This window comes from Phyllobates terribilis, unplaced genomic scaffold, assembly GCF_046119375.1.
Source record: "Phyllobates terribilis strain yellow unplaced genomic scaffold, ASM4611937v1 Scaffold_2__4_contigs__length_985480577, whole genome shotgun sequence".
NCBI classification, from domain to species: Eukaryota; Metazoa; Chordata; class Amphibia; order Anura; family Dendrobatidae; genus Phyllobates; species Phyllobates terribilis.
Genome location: NW_027362762.1, coordinates 47,679,995 through 47,701,692, shown reverse-complemented (window position 1 = coordinate 47,701,692; position 21,698 = coordinate 47,679,995). Strand labels below are relative to the sequence as shown.

General features: G+C 48.9%; 1 protein-coding gene across 1 annotated transcript in view; it reads left to right on the top strand.

Moving 5' to 3' along the window:
• LOC141244308 (retinal guanylyl cyclase 2-like) overlaps positions 1-21,698 on the top strand; it is a 135,358-nt gene that overhangs the window by 13,671 nt on the left and 99,989 nt on the right. The window contains exons 3-4 of the mRNA XM_073669002.1: positions 2,150-2,451; positions 17,376-17,730. Of these exons, the coding sequence (XP_073525103.1) occupies positions 2,150-2,451; positions 17,376-17,730 (657 nt within the window). The remainder of the gene's footprint in view (positions 1-2,149; positions 2,452-17,375; positions 17,731-21,698) is intronic.

Sequence of the window (21,698 nt, the reverse complement as noted above, 5' to 3'; positions counted from 1 at the left end):
TAGGCTATGTGCCCACGATCCGGACGTAGTAGCGCTTTGGACGCAGCATATTTTTGCTGCGTCCAAAACGCTGCGTTCTATTGAACGCAGGTAAATCCGCATGTGTTCACTGAACCATGTGGATTTACCACATTCAATACATTTTAGTGGTCAAATTTCTGTTGCGGAGACTAGCGACTCTGCAAAAGAAATTGACATGCTGCTGTCCTGAAAGACGCACTGCATGTCAGTGTCCGTGGGTGATCCGCAGCCTCAGATGCACTCATAGTGGACATGGGATTTCTAGAAATCTCATTCACTATGCTGTAACATCTGGCCGCTGCGGGTTTGATGCTGCATAAATACGCAGCGTCAAACCCGCAGCATTTCCTGATCATGGGCACGTACCCTAACAGATTTTCCTCCAGGATTTCACTGCATTTCGCTCCTTCCATCTTCCCATCACCTCTGACTGGCTTCCCTGCCTTTGCTGAAAAAAAGCCTCCACACAGCATGATGCTGCCAGCACCATGTGTGACGGTGGGGATGGTGTTTTCAGGGTGATGTGCAGTGTTAGTTTTCCACCACACATAGTGCTTTGCATTTAGCCCAAAAAGTTCTCCTTTGGTATCCTCTGACCAGAGCCCCTTCTTCCACATTCTCACTGTGTCCCCTTCATGGCTTTTTGCAAACTGCAAACAGAACTTCTTAGGGCTTTCTATCAAAAACGTCTTTCTTCTTGCCTCTCTTCTATAAAGGCCAGATTTATGGATTATACAACTAACATTTGTCCTGTGGACAGATTCTCCCACCTGAGCTGTGGATCTCTGCAGCTCCTCCAGAGTGACCACGGGCCTCTTGGCTGCTTCTCTAATTAGTGCCCTCCTTGCTTGGGATGTCAGCTTAGGTGGACGGCCATGTCTTGGTAGATTTGTAGTTGTGCCAGACTCCTTCCATTTTTGGATGATGGATTGTACAGTGCTCCGTGAGTGGTTCAGAGCTCGGGGTATTTTTTATAACCTAACCGCGTTTTACTCTACTCCACAACTTTATCCCTGACCTGTCTGGTGGCCTCCCTGGTTTTCATGATGCTGTTTGATCCCTAATGTTCTCACACAAACCTCTGAGGCCTTCACAGAACAGCTGTGGACTCAATTTACTAATCATGTGACTTCTGAAGGCAATTGGTCTCTCAGGATTTTATTTAGAGCTATAAGACAACAGGGGACTGAATACAAATGCAAGTCACAATTTTCAGATATATATTTTTAAAATATGTAGAAAACCCTGTATCACTTCCTTTATACTTCACAAATACTTGTTACTTTGTGTTGGTATCACATAAAATCCCAATAAAATACATCTAAGTTTTTGGATTTAACGTGAAAAAATGTGAAACAATTCACGGGGTATAAAAACTTTTTTAAGGCACTGTAGGCTGCCATTGTTCTCAGCAGCACATGTCCTCATTACACAGGATGATGTGCTGCCGAGAATGATGATTTTGTTTATCTGCAGCACAAAAGCTCATATATGAACAGCTCTTTGCCATATGTAAAGGATGGGGGTTCTTAAATGGGGGGCTCTTCTTATCATGGACCTGCTGTATGAAATTATTGTCATATGACGACTCCATTCGTGTCAGCACCACGGTAACAGACTACAAACAAACCCTGCGTAGTCTGATCCTGTGTGTTACTCTCTTCCATTCATTCTCCTATTACACGTAGGGGTAAAGGTTGAGTAACACATGAATGTGGGATCAGACTACACTGGGTTTGTAGTCTGTAACCATGGAGACGCTTCGGTCTGCATATAAGCTGTAGCAGATTTGTAATGAAGATGATTTTTGCACCATCGTCACATTTTTTAAAAAAAAATTCAAATGCATTGTAACAAGAAACAAAGTGGTTGCAGAAGTACAAATATACTTCAAAATGCTTAAAGGGGTTGTCCAGGACTTTTATATTGGTGGCCTATTCTTAGGATAGGTCATCAATATCTGATCGGTGGGGATATGACACCCAGGCACCCCCGCTGATCAGCTGTTCCCGGTGCCGGCCGGATGTGCTGATTTGCGGAATTGTATTTATTTTGGTGACTATTGCTTTCATCAGTTTATGGGGTTGGTCATTACATGGTTAATTGTTTCCGGTTCTTTTCATTCTAGTCGTCATCATGTGCATGCACTCAGCACTGGTCGGAGGGGAAGATCAAGCCACCTTCTTAATAAAAGCTCATGAGATGGGACTTACAGACGGAAGATACGTCTTTGTGCCCTACGACACTTTACTTTACAGCCTCCCCTATAAAAACAACTCGTACGCCATCTTAGATTCCAATAGAAAACTGCAGGAGGCTTATGATGCCGTGTTAACAATCACAATGGACTATGAAGAAAAGTCTTTCTATGATGCCTTTGCCGAGTCCAAGGAGAAGGGAGAAATAGACACAACTCTGCAGCCCCAGCAAGTAAGTGACAATAAGGCTGCACTGCCACCTAGTGGACACATCACCAGGAAGCTAAAGCTTAGAAATGGAGAAGAGAGTCCCCCACCTGTCCTTCTCTATGAAATATAACTTAACATAGTACAACTTTACAACACTCATACCTAGTACAGCTATACCACATGCATATATAGTACGGCAATAACACATGTATATGCAATCCCGCTATACCACACATATACATAGTACAGCTATACCATATACATATACAGTACCGCTATAACACATGTATACTCATTTACTACTATACCACACATATACATAGTGCAGCTATACCACATGCATACATAGTACAACTATAACACATGTATACACATTTACTGCTATACCACACATATACAGTGGGTACGGAAAGTATTCAGACCCCTTTACATTTTTCACTCTTTGTTTCATTGCAGCCATTTGGTAAATTCTAAAGAGTTCATTTTTTTTCTCATTAAAGTACACTCTGCACCCCATCTTGACAGAAAAAAAACAAAAATGTAGAAATTTTTGCAAATTTATTAAAAAAGAAAAACTGAAATATCACCTGGTCATAAGTATTCAGACACTTTGCTCAGACACTCATATTTAAGTCACATGCTGTCCATTTCCTTGTGATCCTCCTTGAGATGGTTCTACTCCTTCACTGGAGTCCAGCTGTGTTTAATTAAACTGATAGGACTTGATTTGGAAAGGCACACACCTGTCTATATAAGACCCCACAGCTCACAGTGCATGTCAGACCAAATGAGAATCATGAGCTCAAAGGAACTGCCCAAGGAGCTCAGAGACAGAATTGTGGCAAGGCACAGATCTGGCCAAGGTTAGAAAAGAATTTCTGCATTACTCAAGATTCCTAAGAGCACAGTAGCCTCCATAATCCTTAAATGGAAGATGTTTGGGACCACCAGAAGTCTTCTTAGACCTGGCCATCCAGCCAAACTGAGAAATCGTGGGAGAAGAGCCTTGGTGAGAGAGGTAAAGAAGAACCCCAAGATCACTGTGGCTTAGCCCCAGAGATGCAGTAGGGAGATGGGAGAAAGTTCCACAAAGTAAACTATCACTGCAGTTCTCCACTAGTTGGGCCTTTATGGCAGAGTCGCACGACGGAAGCCTCTCCTCAGTACAAGACATATGAAAGCCAGCTTAGAGTTTACTCAAAAACACATGAAGGACTCCCAGACTATGAGAAATAAGATTCTCTGGTCTGATCAGACGAAGATAGAACTTTTTGGTGATAATTCTAAGCAGTATGTGTGTAGAAAACCAGGCACTGCTCACATAGGCGGATTATAATGAGGGCAATCTGGTCTGGGCTACCGCCCGGGGCCCCAGGGAGGCCGGGGCGTCCATGGCCAGATTGCCCTCATTATAATATGTGCGGCGCCGCGGCACATACCAGCAGTCAGAGGCAGGGGGGTGTCAGAACCCTCCTGTTAGTTTTTGCTATCTTGTGTTTTGCGGTCACGTGACCAGCTGCCTATATATTCCAGCTCCGCCCTTCTGGCTTTGCTGGACTTCAGTGTTGTTTTGACTGTCTCTCTAGCCAGGTGCTTCGGTGCCTATCTCTGTCAGTTCTTGGTCCTCTGGGACCGTTAGCACTATGGATTTTATTACTGATCTGCCTGTGTCCGAGAGTTTTACTGTCATCTGGGTGGTCGTGGACCGTTTTAGTAAGATGTGTCATTTGGTTCCATTCGTTAAGTTGCCCTGCGCCAAGACACTCGCTAAGGCGTTTGTTAAGGAGATTGTCAAGCTCCATGGCGTTCCCACGGATATTGTTTCTGATAGAGGACCTCAGTTTGTGGCTCGCTTTTGGCGTGCTTTTTGTGACATAGGAGCAGAGAGGGGAGGGACTCTGGGCATAGGTAGGAGCCCATTGGTTGCTGGTCACCTGGGCTCGGGTGTCAGAAGGGAGGTATATAAGGTGGGCACCATCTTAGAGCAGTGTGCAGTCCGGTTAGTTCAGTTCAGAGAGAGTTTAGCCAGAGAGGGCTGACAGGGAGCTGTGGCTCAGTCCGGGCCCAGCTCCAGAGGCAAGCCTGAAGTGGAGACCTGAGACAGAGAGAGAGAAGGAACAGAAACACAAGGAAAGGCCCAGAGACGCAAGCACAGAGGGAACCCTGAGATCCCACAAGATACCGGGTGAAGGGTTGGCAGAGCAGGGTACCGGATCCCAAACTGGTGGAGGCCAATTATCCTCAGCCAGGAACCGGAGGTCGTGGTCAAGTCTTGGTGCGACCCCTCACCATATCCACCAGGAAGGCACGCCATATAGGGTCAGGGAAACCGGAGAGAGGTTTGACCAACAAAAGGCCCGAGGAAGCTGGACAAAGGTGGGTCCCTGGTGGGGACGGCCAGTAGAGAGGAAGAGAAGGGAGCTCTGAACCACGCTCTGAAATTGCCTGGGAGTTGGCGGAGTCCCGCACCTGGTGGACGCAGCACGGCTCGGGTGGTCACTGCTGGCCGAAGTGACCGGAGCAACAACTGTGAGTAAAGCTTTGGAAACTGCACCACCCGTCTCTGTGGTTCCTTGCCGCACCAGCACCATCAGTACTGGGACACTCGCACCATCACTCCCATCAGAATCCACACTAGCTACCCTGAGGCAATACTCCTCCCGTGGGGAGTCATCCCATACTAAGCTGCACAAATAACATCAGCCTCAGCGGTCTGCAGTGCAGCGGCGGTCCCCACTGACCGCAATCCACGGGTGGCGTAGTCGAACAATATAACATCTGCCACTAAAAACATCGCCACTTAGTTTGACACCCTGGGCACGGACCGGGTCACCGCCACGAGGACTACCACCCCCAACGGATCCGGCTCCGGGTATTCCCCAAACATGGCCCAGGGGGCGCGTCACAATCAAGAGGTGTGGTCGGAGTTTCTGCCTCTCGCAGAATTTGCTCTTAACAATCATACATCCTCCTCTGCTGGGTGTTCTCCTTTTTTTGTTGTACTGGGAGACATCCGTCTTTTGGTTCGTTCTCCAAATTGGGGTCGGCGGTGCCGGAGGAGAATTTCTCCGGTGATTTGGAGAGAGTTTGGACTAATGTACGTTGTAACCTGCAAGAGGCTAACAAGAAGTCCAAGAAGTATTTTGACAGGAAACGTAAAGAGGTTTTGTTTACTGTGGGTGACATGGTTTGGTTGTCCTCGAAGAACTTGCAGTTGAGGATTCCCTCTAAAAAACTGGGTCCTAAGTTTGTGGGTCCATTTAAAGTGCTTCAGGTTGTTAACCCGTCTGCTATTAGGTTGGATGTCCCTACTTTCTGGAAGATTAATCCTGTGTTTCATGTTTCCTTGTTGAAAAAGGCTGATTTATCTAATAGGGACGCCACTGTCACAGTTCCTCCTGTGGTGGTAGACGGAGAATATGAAATTTGTCGTATCTTGAATTCTAGATGGCATAGAGGGAGATTACAGTATCTTGTCTCCTGGAAGGGTTTCGGTCCCGAAGACAACTCCTGGGTAAGGACGGATGATGTCTCTGCTCCTAGGCTTGTTAAAGCTTTCCACAGGAGGTTTCCAGATAAGCCTGGGCCTGGAGGATCTGGAGGATCCTCATAGAAGAGGGGGTACTGTTAGAACCCTCCTGTTAGTTCTTGCTATCTTGTGTTTTGCGGTCACGTGACCAGCTGCCTATATATTCCAGCTGCCCCCTTCTGGCTTTGCTGGACTTCAGTGTTGTTTTGACTGTCTCTCTAGCCAGGTGCTTTGGTGCCTATATCTGTTAGTTCTTGGTCCTCTGGGACGGTTAGTACTTTTTGTCAGTTTGTCCTTTTTGCTCTGCAACAACTTCTGTTTAGGGTGTGTCCCATTTTTGTCCCAGTCCTTAGTTCTTTTAGGGACCCCTCCCTTAATTCTATAGGTCTCCGTTCAGACTAGCCGAGGACGAAGGCGGGTCTGTTCACAAGGAACAGGCTGCCCGCTACATCGTAGGGATTCAGCTTAGTCTTACTGTAGGGACAGCTTTCCTTATCTTTCCTTAGTTTTGTTGCAGATCATAACAGGGGGCCCCCGAACCGCTCCCCCAGCCGGGGCGCATGGCCGCTGCTTCTTCTTCGGCCGGGCCAGCACTGCACCTGTTAACTTCCCTGTGCTGGACCGGCCGCGTCACAGCTAGGAGACACGGCCCTGTGCGCGGCCATGTCTGCTAGTGTGACGTCACGCAGTGTGTGCCTGCACTGCAACTTACCACCGGAGAGGAGCTGGACGACTGGAGCTGGGGGATGGTGAGTGTGTGTGTGAGTGTGTGAATCTGTGTGAGTGTGTGTGTGCAGGCAGATATCATTGTGTGATGTCTGTTTATATGTATTTTTGTGTTTCAAATGTGTTTATGCGTGTATGTATATGTCTGTATATGTTTGTATGTGTGCGTAACTGGGTGCGGCCTCCCACTGTCTCTGGGGGGGGGCCGTGTGGCCTCCCGCTGTCTCTGGGGGTGGCGCCGTGCGGTCTCCCGCTGCCTCTGGGGGGGGGGCCGTGTGGCCTCCCGCTGTCTCTGGGGGTGGCGCCGTGCGGTCTCCCACTGCCTCTGGGGGGGGCGCCGTGCGGCCTCCCGCTGTCTCTGGGGGGGGCGCCGTGCGGCCTCCCGTTGTCTCTGGGGGGGCACCGTGCGGCCTCCCGCTATATCTGGGGGGCGCCGTGGGGACTCCCGCTGTGTATAGATAGCTACGTGCGGCCTCCTGCTGTGTATAGATGGCTACGTGCGGCCTCCCGCTGTGTATAGATTGCTACGTGTGGTCTCCCGCTGTGTATAGATGGCACCGTGCGGCCTTCCGCTGTGTATGGATGGCATCGTGCGGCCTCCCTCTGTGTATAGATGGCGAAGTGCGGCCTCTCGCTGTGTATAGATGACGCAGTGCGGCCTCCCACTGTGCATAGATGGCTATGTGCGGCCTCCCGCTGTGTATAGTTGGCGCCGTGCGGCTTCCTGCTGTGTATAGATGGCTATGTGTGGCCTCCCGCTGTGTATAGATGGCACCGGGAGGCCTCCTGCGGTGTATAGATGGCGCCATGTGGCCTCCCGCTGTGTATAGATGGCTACGTGCGGCCTCCCATTTTGTATAGATGGCTACATGCGGCCTCCCGCTGTGTATAGATGGCGCAGTGCGGCCTCCCGCTGTGTATAGATGGCGTAGTGCGGCCTCCCGCTGTGTATAGATGGCTATGTGCGGCCTCCCGCTGTGAATAGATGGCACCGTGCAGCCTCTCGCTGTGTATAGATGGCTAAGTGCGGCCTCCCACTGTGTATATGTTAGAACCCTCCTGTTAGTTTTTTCTATCTTGTGTTTTGCGGTCACGTGACCATCTGCCTATTTATTCCAGCTCCACCCTTCTGGCTTTGCTGGACTTCAGTGTTGTTTGACTGTCTCTCTAGCCAGGTGCTTTGGTGCCTATCTCTGTCTAGTTCGCTTGGTCCTCTGGGACCTCTAGTACTTTTTGTCAGTTTGTCTTTTGTGCACTGCAACAACTTCTGTTTAGGAGGTGTCCCATTTTTGTCCCAGTCCTTAGTTCATTTAGGGACCCCTTCCTTAATTCTATAGGTCTTTGTTCAGACTAGCCGAGGACTAAGGCGGGTCTGTTCACAAGGAACAGGCAGCCCGCTACATCGTAGGGATTCAGCTTAGTCTTACTGTAGGGACAGCTTTCCCCTATCTTTCCTTAGTTTATGTTGCAGATCATAACAGTATAGATGGCTACGTGCGACCTCCCGTTGTGTATAGATGGCTACGTGCGGCCTCCCGCTGTGTATAGATGGCTACGTGCGGCCTCCCGCTGTGTATAGATGGCTACATGTGGACTCCCGCTGTGTATAGATGGCTACGTGCTGCCTTCCGCTGTATATAGATGGCTACGTGTGGCCCCCTGCTGTGGATAGATGGCACCGTGCGGCCTCCCACTGTGTACAGATGGCTACGTGCGGCCTCCCACTGTGGATAGATGGCACCGTGCGGCCTCCCACTGTGTATAGATGGCTACATGTGGCCTCCCGCTGTGTATAGATGGCACCGGGCAGCCTCCTGCGGTGTATAGATGGCGACGTGCGGCCTCCTGCTGTGTTTAGATGGCACCATGCAGCCTCCCGCTGTGTATAGATGGCTACGGGCAACCTCCTGCTGTGTATAGATGGCTACGTGCGGCCTCCCTCTGTGTATAGATGGCACCGTGCGGCCTCCTGCTTTGCATAGATGGCTACGTACGGCCTCCCGCTGTGTATAGATGGCTACATTCGGCCTCCCGCTGTGTATAGATGGCTACGTGCGGCCTCCTGTGGTGTATAGATGGCTACGTGCGGCCTCTCGCTGTGTATAGATGGCGACGTGCAGTCTCCCGCTGTGTATAGATGGCACCGTGCGGCCTTCCGCTGTGTATAGAAGGCACCGTGCGGCCTCCCTCTGTGTATAAATGGCACCGTGCGGCCTCCCGCTGTGTATAGATGGCACCGTGTGGCCTCCCGCTGTGTATAGCTGGCTACGTGCGGCCTCCCACTGTGTATAGATGGCTACGTGCGGCCTCCCGCTGTGTATAGATGGCTACGTGCGGCCTCCCGCTGTGTATAGATGGCTACGTGCTGCCTCCCGCTGTGTATAGATGGCACCGTGTGGCCTCCCGCTGTGTATAGATTGCGCCGTGCGGCCTCCTGCTGTGTATAGATAGCGTCGTGCGACCTGCCGCTGTGTATAGATGGCTATGTGCGGCCTCCCACTGTGTATAGATGGCGCCGTGTGGCCTCCCGCTGTGTATACATGGCGCCGTGCGGCCTCCCGCTGTGTATAGATGGCACCGTGCGGCCTCCCGCTGTGTATAGATGGCACCGTGCGGCCTCCCGCTGTGTATACATGGCACCGTGTGGCCTCCCGCTGTGTATAGATGTCACCGTGCGGACTCCCGCTGTGTAGAGTTGGCTACGTGCGGTCTCCCGCTGTGAATAGATGGCTACGTGCGGCCTCCTGCTGTGTATAGATGGCACCATGCGGCCTCCCACTGTGTATAGATGGCTACCGGCGGCCTCCTGCTGTGTATAGATGGCACCGTGCGGCCTCCCGCCTTGTATAGATGGCACCATGCGGCCTCCCGCTGTGTATAGATGGCACCGGGCAGCCTCCTGCGGTGTATAGATGGCGACGTGCGGCCTCCTGCTGTGTATAGATGGCACCGTGCGGCCTCCCGCTGTGTATAGATGGCTACGGGCGGCCTCCTGCTGTGTATAGATGGCTCCGTGTGGCCTCCCGCTGTGTATAGATGGCTACGTGCGGCCTCCTGCTGTGTATAGATGGCACCATGCGGCCTCCTGCTGTGTATAGATGGCACTGTGCGGCCTCCCACTGTGCATAGATGACTACGTACGGCCTCCAGCTGTGTATAGGAGGATTGTGGCAGCTCATATTGTGTGTAGGGTCTCATACTGTATATAGGGGATGTCAGCATACTTAATTGTGCTCAATATTAAGTCATACAATTAATGTAAAAAAAAATATTATAATTAATATATTAATATTGTGCCAAATTAATTTCACGTGAACTACAACATGATCTATCACAGGGGATCATGCGACATGTCACATGATACATCAAGTGTGTGTGTGTGGGGGGGCACACCTTCTAAACTACCCGGGGCCCTTGCTACTCTTAATCCATCCCTGACTACTCATCACCTGCCCAATACATTCCCAAGAGTGAAACACGGTGGTGGCAGCATCATGCTATGGGGGTGTTTTTCAGCTGCAGGGACAGAACGACTGGTTGCAATTGAAGGAAACATGAATGCGGCCAAGTACAGAGATATCCTGGATGAAAACCTCTTCCAGAGTGCTCAGACTTGGCCGAAGGTTCACCCTCCAACAAGACAATGACCCTCAGCACACAGCTAAAATAAAAAAGTAGTGACAGGGGCTGAATGATATTATCTCTCAAAATAATATTTACAGGCTTGCATGTGGGTTATTAACCATAATTGAAGTTATTTACCATACATTATTTCATATAGACATATATGATTTTTTTCATATACAGTACAGACCAAAAGTTTGGACACACCTTCTCATTTAAAGATTTTTCTGTATTTTTCATGACTATGAAAATTGTACATTCACACTGAAGGCATCAAGACTATGAATTACCACATGTGGAATTATATACTTAACAAAAAAGTGTGAAACAACTGAAAATATGTCTTATATTCTAGGTTCTTCAAAGTAGCCACCTTTTGCTTTGATGACTGCTTTGCACACTCTTGGCATTCTCTTGATGAACTTCAAGAGGTTGTCACCGGAAATGGTCTCCCAACAATCTTGAAGGAGTTCCCAGAGATGCTTAGCACTTGTTGGCCCTTTTGCCTTCACTCTGCGGTGCAGCTCACCCCAAACCATCTCGATTGGGTTCAGGTCTGGTGACTGTGGAGGCCAGGTCATCTGGTGTAGCACCCCATCACTCTCCTTCTTGGTCAAATAGCCCTTACACAGCCTGGAGGTGTGTTTGGGGTCATTGTCCTGTTGAAAAATAAATGATGGTCCAACTAAACGCAAACCAGATGGAATAGCATGCCGCTGCAAGATGCTGTGGTAGCCATGCTGGTTCAGTATGCCTTCAATTTTGAATAAATCCCAAACAGTGTCACCAGCAAAGCCCCCCCACACCATCACACCTCCTCCTCCATGCTTCACGGTGGGAACCAGGCATGAAGAGTCCATCCGTTCACCTTTTCTGCGTCGCACAAAGACACGGTGGTTGGAACCAAAGATCTCAAATTTGGACTCATCAGACCAAAGCACAGATTTCCACTGGTCTAATGTCCATTCCTTGTGTTCTTTAGCCCAAACAAGTCTCTTCTGCTTGTTGCCTGTCCTTAGCAGTGGTTTCCTAGCAGCTATTTTACCATGAAGGCCTGCTGCACAAAGTCTCCTCTTAACAGTTGTTGTAGAGATGTGTCTGCTGCTAGAACTCTGTGTGGCATTGACCTGGTCTCTAATCTGAGCTGCTGTTAACCTGCGATTTCTGAGGTTGGTGACTCGGATAAACTTATCCTCAGAAGCAGAGGTGACCCTTGGTCTTCCTTTCCTGGGGCGGTCCTCATGTGAGCCAGTTTCTTTGCAGCGCTTGATGGTTTTTGCAACTGCACTTGGGGACACTTTCAAAGTTTTCCCAATTTTTCGAACTGACTGACCTTCATTTCTTAAAGTAATGATGGCCACTCGTTTTTCTTTACTTAGCTGCTTTTTTCTTGCCATAATACAAATTCTAGCAGTCTATTCAGTAGGACTATCAGCTGTGTATCCACCAGACATCTGTACAGCACAACTGATGGTCCCAACCCCATTTATAAGGCAAGAAATCCCACTTATTAAACCTGACAGGGCACACCTGTGAAGTGAAAACCATTTCCGGTGACTACCTCTTGAAGCTCATCAAGAGAATGCCAAGAGTGTGCAAAGCAGTCACCAAAGCAAAAGGTGGCTACTTTAAAGAACCTAGAATATAAGACATATTTTCAGTTGTTTCACACTTTTTTGTTAAGTATATAATTCCACATGTGTTAATTCATAGTTTTGATGCCTTCAGTGTGAATGTACAATTTTCAGTCATGAAAATACAGAAAAATCTTTAAATGAGAAGGTGTGTCCAAACTTTTGGTCTGTACTGTATATAGGGGTAGAATGATTTGTATCAGTCTTTATATATTTATCTATATTATTTCCAAAAATGTCCTATTTATAAGAAATTAAACCCTTTCACTCTATCTATGTATACTACCCCATATGATATGTATACAAAAATCTGACTTTTACCCCAGGGGCCCCTAAGGTTGCATCTGCGGAGTAGTGGAACAGTTAAAAAAGCCAGGGTCAGAAGCAGAAGATCAACAATGATGGCAGAATCGGGCCTAAAAACATCAGGAGTAGCCGGGTCCGAGTCCAGGATGTCCTAGATGAAATGATTACTCCAGAAGAGACGTCGTAGAAGAAGTCGGTCAGAACAATTCGTGCACCAGGGTAGTAATAAATTGCAATAGCTGACACAAAGGAATCAACCAGGGGAAGGTAAATAGGGCGCCGGGGACCCTGCCCAGACACTGATCCTGACGCGCCCCTGGGCCTGTGTCGCGCTGCGTTGCGCATGCGGGAGCCTACCCGGAACCGGATCAGTGGAGGGTTGTAGTCTCGTGGCGGTGACCCGGTCCGTGCCCAGGGAGTCAAACTAGACGGCAGTCTATTAGTAGTAAATAGTTGATGACTACGCCACCCGTTGAGTGCAGCCAGGGAGCTGCTGCTGCAGGGCAGACCGCTGAGGCCGGTGGTAGGATTGTGCAGCGTGATAGTATAACCCCCAACGGGAGGGGTATGGCCTCAGGGCAGCCGACGTGGATGATGGGGGTAGCAGGAACCACTCAGAGACGGTACGGTGTAGTTCAGGGTCTTTACTGGTAACAACGATAGACCCTCCCGGAGTACTTGCTAGCAAACGGGGCCTGGTCAGTCTTTGAGCAGATGGGATCTCCCCTGGCCAGGCGTAGTTGTAGGCCTCACAAACTGACTGTACTCTTCTGGCTACCTTGCTAGAAGCTGATGTAAGTAGCCCACGTCCCTGAGTGTACCGTGTGGTGCTCACCCGTATGGCCGGTGACTCGGGGCCTTCTAATGGCTTCCGCTCCACGATAGCGGTGCTGGTCCCACGCGTGTGACCGTGCCTTCGGGCTTCTGGGCCAGAGGACCTGAAATCCCCTGCCTGACGGATTCTGCTGCTGGGTAGAAGTTAGTCCCCACAGCCTCGGACTCCGGGTCCGGTAAAGAATCTTCTTAGTCAGGGCGAGCGCTGCAGCTGCCAGCCCCTGACTCCTTGGAACTCTGCTGTTTCCTATGCTGCTTCTTGTCTCCACTCTCCTTGTCTGACTCTCCCTGCCTCAGCCCCGGGTTTTTACAGGGGAAGCTCTTCCCCTCCCAAGACTGGGCAGGAGGTGTGGCATGCACAGGATCCCTGACCAAAGGTCCTCCCACCTGCTCTCAGACATAACATTACATTACTGTGGAAAACCAGACCCCTGGGGTGCCACATTCCCCCCTAGTGAAATTTAGTACTCCGGGACTAAACACATTTAGAAAAACATAACAAAGTATAACAATAACAACACAATAAGAAAAACACATAAGATGGTTGCGGCGTGTCCGCAACCGGGTGCAGTCTTTGAAGAAAAGCAAAGGTGTCCATTTCACCAACACAGGGAGACGTAACCAGGTAGGGGTCTGTCCTACCCCGAGTCCTTAACAGTCTCTAGTCCATCCTGGGTTACGCTCCAACTATATACAAGGATTCCCGGTAAATCCACCAAGGTTTCCTAAAAACAACTGGAAACACAAAATTATTCACAAGCAACAATACACAGAAAAACATAAATAAAACAATTTATACACTTTAAATTCTCCAGCGTGCGGGTAACTGGCCTCTAGTGGCCCGAGTGGACCTACGGAGCTGACTGTCTGGCCCTGAACTACAGGGTGTAGGAGCTGTCAAGGGTAAACTGGGCAGCTGTCTACCGGCTCTTTGTCTCACTAGGGGTACGGCAGGCTCACTATAAGCAGAGGGTTGATTGCAGCGGCGGCAGATGGGTCGTCCGTCCTCGCTGTATCGGTCACTGGGTCTTCCTCTGGCCGGTGGGGTCCTCCTTGGTCGACGCCATGGGATGTCCTCCGGTCCGGATGCCAGCTGGATCTTCCCTGGGGTGGAAACCTGTAAAGACTGCACAGTTCGGGTTAGCGCAGCAACGCTCTTAGCTAGCTCTTGGACCTGATGGTGTAGGTCTGGAGCCGGGTCATTGTCCAAAGCCTGCGCATCAGCTCCCACAGGCCCTGCTGACAAGGGCGCCGCCTCCTGGTAGTAAGTGGTAGTGGGGCGTCTGTGGGTCACAACGCCACCTGGTGCCGGTTCTCGGAGCACCCGGATGGCTCTGTCCTTGAACTGTGCAAAGTCCAGATGGGGATCCTGTAAGGCCATTGCCCGCAACTGGGTTCGGTGGGCATTGCAATATAAACCCTCTATAAATTGTTCAGTCAACAGCCTGTCCTCGTTTCCCACCCCATCAGGGTCGGTCTGCTTTATGGCCCTCAGGGCCTCTTGTAGGTTTAGTGCATAGTCCCTTATACTCTCATGCGCTCGCTGCTTGCACCCGTAGAATCTAAGCTTAATCTCGGCTGAGGTGCGGGTATCAAAGGTGTCCTTCAGCCGGGTTAGTATCCCTGCGACAGTCTTCCTCCCAGGTGGCCAGGATTTTACTTCCCTTTTGGCTGCCCCGGTTAGTTGGGCCACCAGGATGCTCACTTTTTGCTCTTCTGTGAGGGGGTACACCTGGAAGAGGCTATCCAGCTTTTCTCTAAAGTCATGCAGGGTATGTGACTCCCCTGAGTACTGGGGTAGCCAAGCTGCTCCCGGGATATAGGGCATGGTGAAGGGCATAACTGCAGCAGCGGTAGCGCTGGCGGGGGTTGGGGCAGTGAAGCTCTCCTCCGTATCCGACATCTTCCTCCCCCCTAGTGGACCGTGGCCTACCTTGCGATGATCCTCTTCCATAGGCCGCGGCTCCGCAGTGGATCGTCAGGGTTGAGGACCTTCCGTCGCGCTCCTGTGACGTCGGCGTCTGCTGGGCTCCTTCCAGGACCTTACGCAACGTCCGGACGTGAGGCGGGGCTTCAGTTCTCGCGCGCTTTCGGAGTCCACGCCCCTCTTCTTCCCGCGCGGCGTCCCCAAGATGGCGTCCAACGGCGGGAAAACTCCACGGATGGCGGGAAGAAGGCCGAAGATGGCGCCGGATGGCGGGAAACTTCACCGATGGCGGGAAGAAGGTAGAAGATGGCGCCGGATGGCGGGAAACCTCCACGGATAGCGGGAATCTTCACCACTGGTAAGTTTGAACAGTCTTTGCTTTAGAGGCACGCAGTACCCGGTGGTTGCGGGCACGAAATCCTGCCGACTACGCCAAAGTTGACGCGCCCCTGGGCCTGTGTCGCGCTGCGTTGCGCATGCGGGAGCCTACCCGGAACCGGATCAGTGGAGGGTTGTAGTCTCGTGGCGGTGACCCGGTCCGTGCCCAGGGAGTCAAACTAGACGGCAGTCTATTAGTAGTAAATAGTTGATGACTACGCCACCCGTTGAGTGCAGCCAGGGAGCTGCTGCTGCAGGGCAGACCGCTGAGGCCGGTGGTAGGATTGTGCAGCGTGATAGTATAACCCCCAACGGGAGGGGTATGGCCTCAGGGCAGCCGACGTGGATGATGGGGGTAGCAGGAACCACTCAGAGACGGTACGGTGTAGTTCAGGGTCTTTACTGGTAACAACGATAGACCCTCCCGGAGTACTTGCTAGCAAACGGGGCCTGGTCAGTCTTTGAGCAGATGGGATCTCCCCTGGCCAGGCGTAGTTGTAGGCCTCACAAACTGACTGTACTCTTCTGGCTACCTTGCTAGAAGCTGATGTAAGTAGCCCACGTCCCTGAGTGTACCGTGTGGTGCTCACCCGTATGGCCGGTGACTCGGGGCCTTCTAATGGCTTCCGCTCCACGATAGCGGTGCTGGTCCCACGCGTGTGACCATGCCTTCGGGCTTCTGGGCCAGAGGACCTGAAATCCCCTGCCTGACGGATTCTGCTGCTGGGTAGAAGTTAGTCCCCACAGCCTCGGACTCCGGGTCCGGTAAAGAATCTTCTTAGTCAGGGCGAGCGCTGCAGCTGCCAGCCCCTGACTCCTTGGAACTCTGCTGTTTCCTATGCTGCTTCTTGTCTCCACTCTCCTTGTCTGACTCTCCCTGCCTCAGCCCCGGGTTTTTACAGGGGAAGCTCTTCCCCTCCCAAGACTGGGCAGGAGGTGTGGCATGCACAGGATCCCTGACCAAAGGTCCTCCCACCTGCTCTCAGACATAACATTACATTACTGTGGAAAACCAGACCCCTGGGGTGCCACAATCCCACCGTGGTATTAGTCTGCTGACTGATCCTCTGATTAGCTGGTCAGATAGGAGCTGCATTTAGGCCAAGTCCCTGCCTGCAGTCGAGGCTCGGCAGCACACAGCTCAGTGTCTCTGCCCCCAAGACAGAAGCGTGGAGCCTGACGGAGAGAGGATCATGCACAAGGGCATGTGAAGTTTTGTTTTTGACACTATTATTATTATTATTTTTTAATAGTACACATCAAAAGTAAATATTTTGTAAGTAGGCATCGTCCTGACCTTCCAGCAGCCTGCAATAGGGAGGAGGGGAGAGGAGGGGGATGCAGCTGCAGTTTCTTATTCAGCATAGCACACAACTTGAAGGAAGGGGTGCAGCAATGAGGAAACATCTGATTGGCTCAGAGCATGCAGCGCATGAGAATAAAAGACACAGCCCACTCAGTAGACATGGAGACAGAATGAGGGTTTTCTCCACTTTCAATAAAGTGGTCTCTAAAAAATTGGATACTGGATAAGAAAACAAATAGAGATGGTGCTCACCTTCTCGGGCTCAGAGCTCAGCGGCTCTGTTAATTTAGAAGATACAAGCCGCTGAGCTCAGTGATTGGCTGCAGCTGTGATGGGAAGTGTAGTTGTGATGTTACCACTGCAGCCAAAACACTACAGCAGTGGCGATGAACCGGTGCTGGACCTGGGGAGGGTGAGAACTATCTGTGTTTGTTTTTGCCAATTATATAATCATTTGGGGATCACTTTTTCAAAAGTGGAAAACTTCTTTAATGAGCAGAAGTAGGGGGAAAAGATGAAAAAGATATAAAAAGATCCAAATCTGCAACATATGTGTTACATCTATAGCATCGCTTCCTTGTCTGGAATACAAATAGGGCAGAGCTGTAATACGAGACACATCCTATGGACCAGAGTGGCGCTGTCTTTTATCCAGTATTAATACATCTTTGCATTTCCGCAGGTTTCTCCTCTGTTTGGAACCATCTACAATTCCATGTACTTTCTGGCCAAAGCAATGAGCAGCGCATGGAAACAAGGCGCCTGGATCTCGGGATCGAACCTTGCGGAATATACCAAAAACTTAGATTATCCTGGATTTACTCACATGCTGCACACAGATGGGAATGGGAATGGACTCAGCAGCTTTGTGGTCTTGGACACTGATGGTAAAGTGAATCAGCTCTTCCCGACCTACTCAGTGGAGATGTCCTCCAATTTGGTCCGTTTCTTGGGAAAAACCATACGCTTTCCAGGTGGGACGCCTCCTCCCGCAGACTCCAGCTGTTGGTTTGATCCAGACACGTTGTGCATTGGTGGTAAGTAGGTGAATTTACGCTCATATGGGTTTATAGGATAAAGCATTTTTTTTCCGGCAAACACCTGGTTTGTAGGTGAAAGTTGTGGCCAACCTGCAAGATCAATATCCAACATGGTGTATGTGATAATGGAGGCTGATGTACACACTTCCCGTTCCCGTTCCAGGAATAACCAGAAGATATAGCGTGATGCAAAAGTGGCGTAACACAGGATCCATGGTTGATGGAAAGAAATAGGCAACCATGTTTTCAGACACCAGCAATGTAATTGGTACAGTTGTCCAAGAAAAGTTTAAGGGAAGCCCCAAGAAATCGATCCCATAAGGATCACATTAGCAAAAGAACATGTCGTCATGTACTGAAATCACTTTTCCTGAAGCCACAGAACAGTCAACAGTCCAAGGGTTCAAGGAGAGGGATCAAGAAAAGTGTGCGGAGTATTGTAATTGGCTACTGGATATGAAAGTCAACAATGTAAATGGCTCATCACAACTAATATAACGAGTGTTTTTTTCCAAATTCAGGATAAAATGCCACTTTTACTGACTACTACAGTCACAGAATTAGGCTCCACTCACACAGTATGGAGAGCGATGCATGGACTGGCCAAGTTTCTCCTTACCTAAACTCAACAGCCTCACAGCCATATCCAGCCATGGCCAACAGTGTTGGCACCCTTAAAGTTGTTCCATAAAATGAAGTATTTCTCCTAGAAAAGTATTGCAATATATGTTTTGTTATACACATGTTTATTTCCTTTTTGTGTATTGGAACAACACAAAAAACTGAAAAAAATGCAAATTGGACATCATTTCACACCAAACCCCAAAAATGGGCCAGACAGGAGGTTGTATTTCCACTGTAACTGGGGCATATATACCAGTCCCAGTTGCAGGGGAAATCAGAAAAAAATAAAACACCTTATGGGGGAGGGAGGGGTCACAATATTTAAAATATATGAAAAATAAGTAAATAAATATACAGTTAGGTCCATATATATTTGGACAGAGACATTTTTCTAATTTTGGTTCTAGACATTACCACAATGAATTTTAGACAAAACAATTCAGATGCAGTTGAAGTTCAGACTTTCAGCTTTCATTTGAGGGTATCCACATTAAAATTGGATGAAGGGTTTAGGAGTTTCAGCTCCTTACCATGTGCCACCCTGTTTTTAAAGGGACCAAAAGTAATTGAACAGATTAAATAATTGTAAATAAAATGTTCATTTCTAGTACTTGGTTGAAAACCCTTTGTTGGCAATGACTGCCTGAAGTCTTGAACTCAAGGACATTACCAGACGCTGTGTTTCCTCCTTTTTGATGCTCTGCCAGGCCTTCACTGTGGTGGTTTTCAGTTGCTGTTTGTTTGTGGGCCTTTCTGTCTGAAGTTTAGTCTTTAACAAGTGAAATGCTGCTCAATTAGGTTGAGATCAGGTGAGTGACTTGGCCATTCAAGAATATTCCACTTCTTTGCTTTAATAAACTCCTGGGTTGCTTTGGCTTTATGTTTTGGGTCATTGTCCATCTGTAGTATGAAACGACGACCAATCAGTTTGGCTGCATTTGGCTGGATCTGAGCACACAGTATGGCTCTGAATACATCAGAATTCATTTAGCTGCTTCTGTCCTCTGTCACATCATCAATAAACACTAGTGACCCAGTGCCACTGGCAGCCATGCATGCCCAAGCCATCACACTGCCTCCGCCATGTTTTACAGATGATGTGGTATGCTTTGGATCATGAGCTGTACCACGCCTTCACCATACTTTTCTCTTTCCATCATTCTGGTAGATGTTGATCTTGTTTTCATCTGTCCAAAGAATGTTCTTCCAGAACTGTGCTGGCTTTTTTAGATGTTTTTTAGCAGAGTCCAGTCTAGCCTTTTTATTCTTGATGCTTATGAGTGACTTGCACCGTGCAGTGAACCCTCTGTATTTACTTTCATGCAGTCTTCTCTTTATGGTAGATTTGGATATTGATACGCCTACCTCCTGGAGAGTGTTGTTCACTTGGTTGACTGTTGTGAAGGGGTTTCTCTTCACCATGGAGATTATTCTGCGATCATCCACCACTGTTGTCTTCGGTGGGAGCCCAGGTCTTTTTGCATTGATGAGTTCACCAGTGCTTTCTTTCTTTCTCAGGATGCCACTCCTAATATTGTAGCAATTTCTCGGATGGGTTTTTTCTGTTTTTGCAGCTTAAGTATGGCTTGTTTCACCTGCATGGAGAGCTCCTTTGACCGCATATTTACTTCACAGCAAAACCTTCCAAATGCAAGCACCACACCTCAAATCAACTCCAGGCAAATTATCTGCTTAATTGAGAATGACATAACGAAGGGATTGCCCACACCTGTCCATGAAATAGCCTTGGAGTCAGTTGTCCAATTACGTTTGGTCACTTTAAAAACAGGGTGTCACATGTTAAGGAGCTGAAACTCCTAAATCCTTCATCCAATTTTAATGTGGATACCCTCAAAAGAAAGCTGAAAGTCTGAACTTCAACTGCATCTGAATTGTTTTGTTTAAAATTCATTGTGGTAATGTCTAGAACCAAAATTAGAAAAATGTGGTCTCTGTCCAAATATATATGGACCTAACTGTATATAATAAAAGCAGGTAGAAAATAAAAAAAAAAATTCTGTTACTGGCCCCATTTCCATAAAAAAAGATGTGTCCAATATATAAAAATAATAAGAGGATAACATTTTTAAATATATTTCAGTTGTCCTTTATGGTCATAACATTTTTTTTTTAACAAAATGGATAAAACAGAAATGTATTTTCTATATTTTCCCACCAATATAGCCCGAAATCTGCAAAATAATGAAAAAAAACAGTATGACATTGACATTAAAAATGAAGCCCCCGTCACAAAAAAAAAGATGCAAAAATTATTTAAATATCTGGTCAGGAACAGAGGTGAATGGCCCAGTATTGAACTAGTTAAAGATAAAGGATCACTGGCTCTAGAGATGGGCGAATAGATTCAATGTAAACTCATCTCATATCGAGTTTTAGGAAATTCCCTGGACCCAAGAAATTCAAACAATTTGTGAATCGATTTGTGTGAGTTTGCACAAAGCTGAAAATTGCATGAAGCAGAGAAGACTTACAGGATTTTATGTGCGGTCATGCAGGCTTCACCATAATATCTTGCAGCTGTTACATCACATGGTATAGCACAGCCAATCAGGAGGGATTGTCCTAGCCTGTATTAAAGCCAAGGCAGGTGACACGCCCCCTGGGCCGTGTGGGGAACCCGGAACCAGCCTTTTGTGGGATGCTGGGGGTTGTAGTCTCCGCGTGACGGTGACCGGGTCCGTGGCTCAGGGTGGTCAAACTAAATGGCAGTCTGTTTGTCGTATTTTAAATGTCCGACTACGCCACCCGTGGATTGCGGTCAGGATGAACCGCTGCTGCTGGGCAGACCGCTGAGGCTGGCGTTGTGGGTGCAGCAGAGTGTAGTACAACTCCCCACGGGAGGAGTATAGCCTCAGGGCAGTGAGTGCAGATGATCGGGGTGATGGTGCGCGGGAATAATGACTCAGAGTCTCTGTAATACAGTTCAGGGTCTTTACTGTTGGTGGTATTAAGGGACCCGTCCGGAATACAGGTTAACAATGGAGGCCTGGTCAGTCTGAGGGCAACTAGGAAATCCTGCTGGTCAGGGGGAGTTTGTAGGCCTACCGTGCTGACTTCACTCTTTCCTGGCTATCCTGCTGTAGTGTAGTGGTAGCCCACGTCCCTGAGTGTACCGTTTTGTTCTCGCCCATATGACTGGCGACTCGGGCCTTCCGTGCTTCTCACCCCTCCGGGGTAGTAGTGGTCCCTCTCATGTGGCTGAGCCTCTGGGCTTCCTTGGGCCAGAGGACTTGAAGTCCCCTGCGTGGTGGTTTTCTGCTGCTGGGCTTATAACCCTCACAGCCTCGGACTCCAGTGTCCGGCTTTACAAGTCTCCGGCC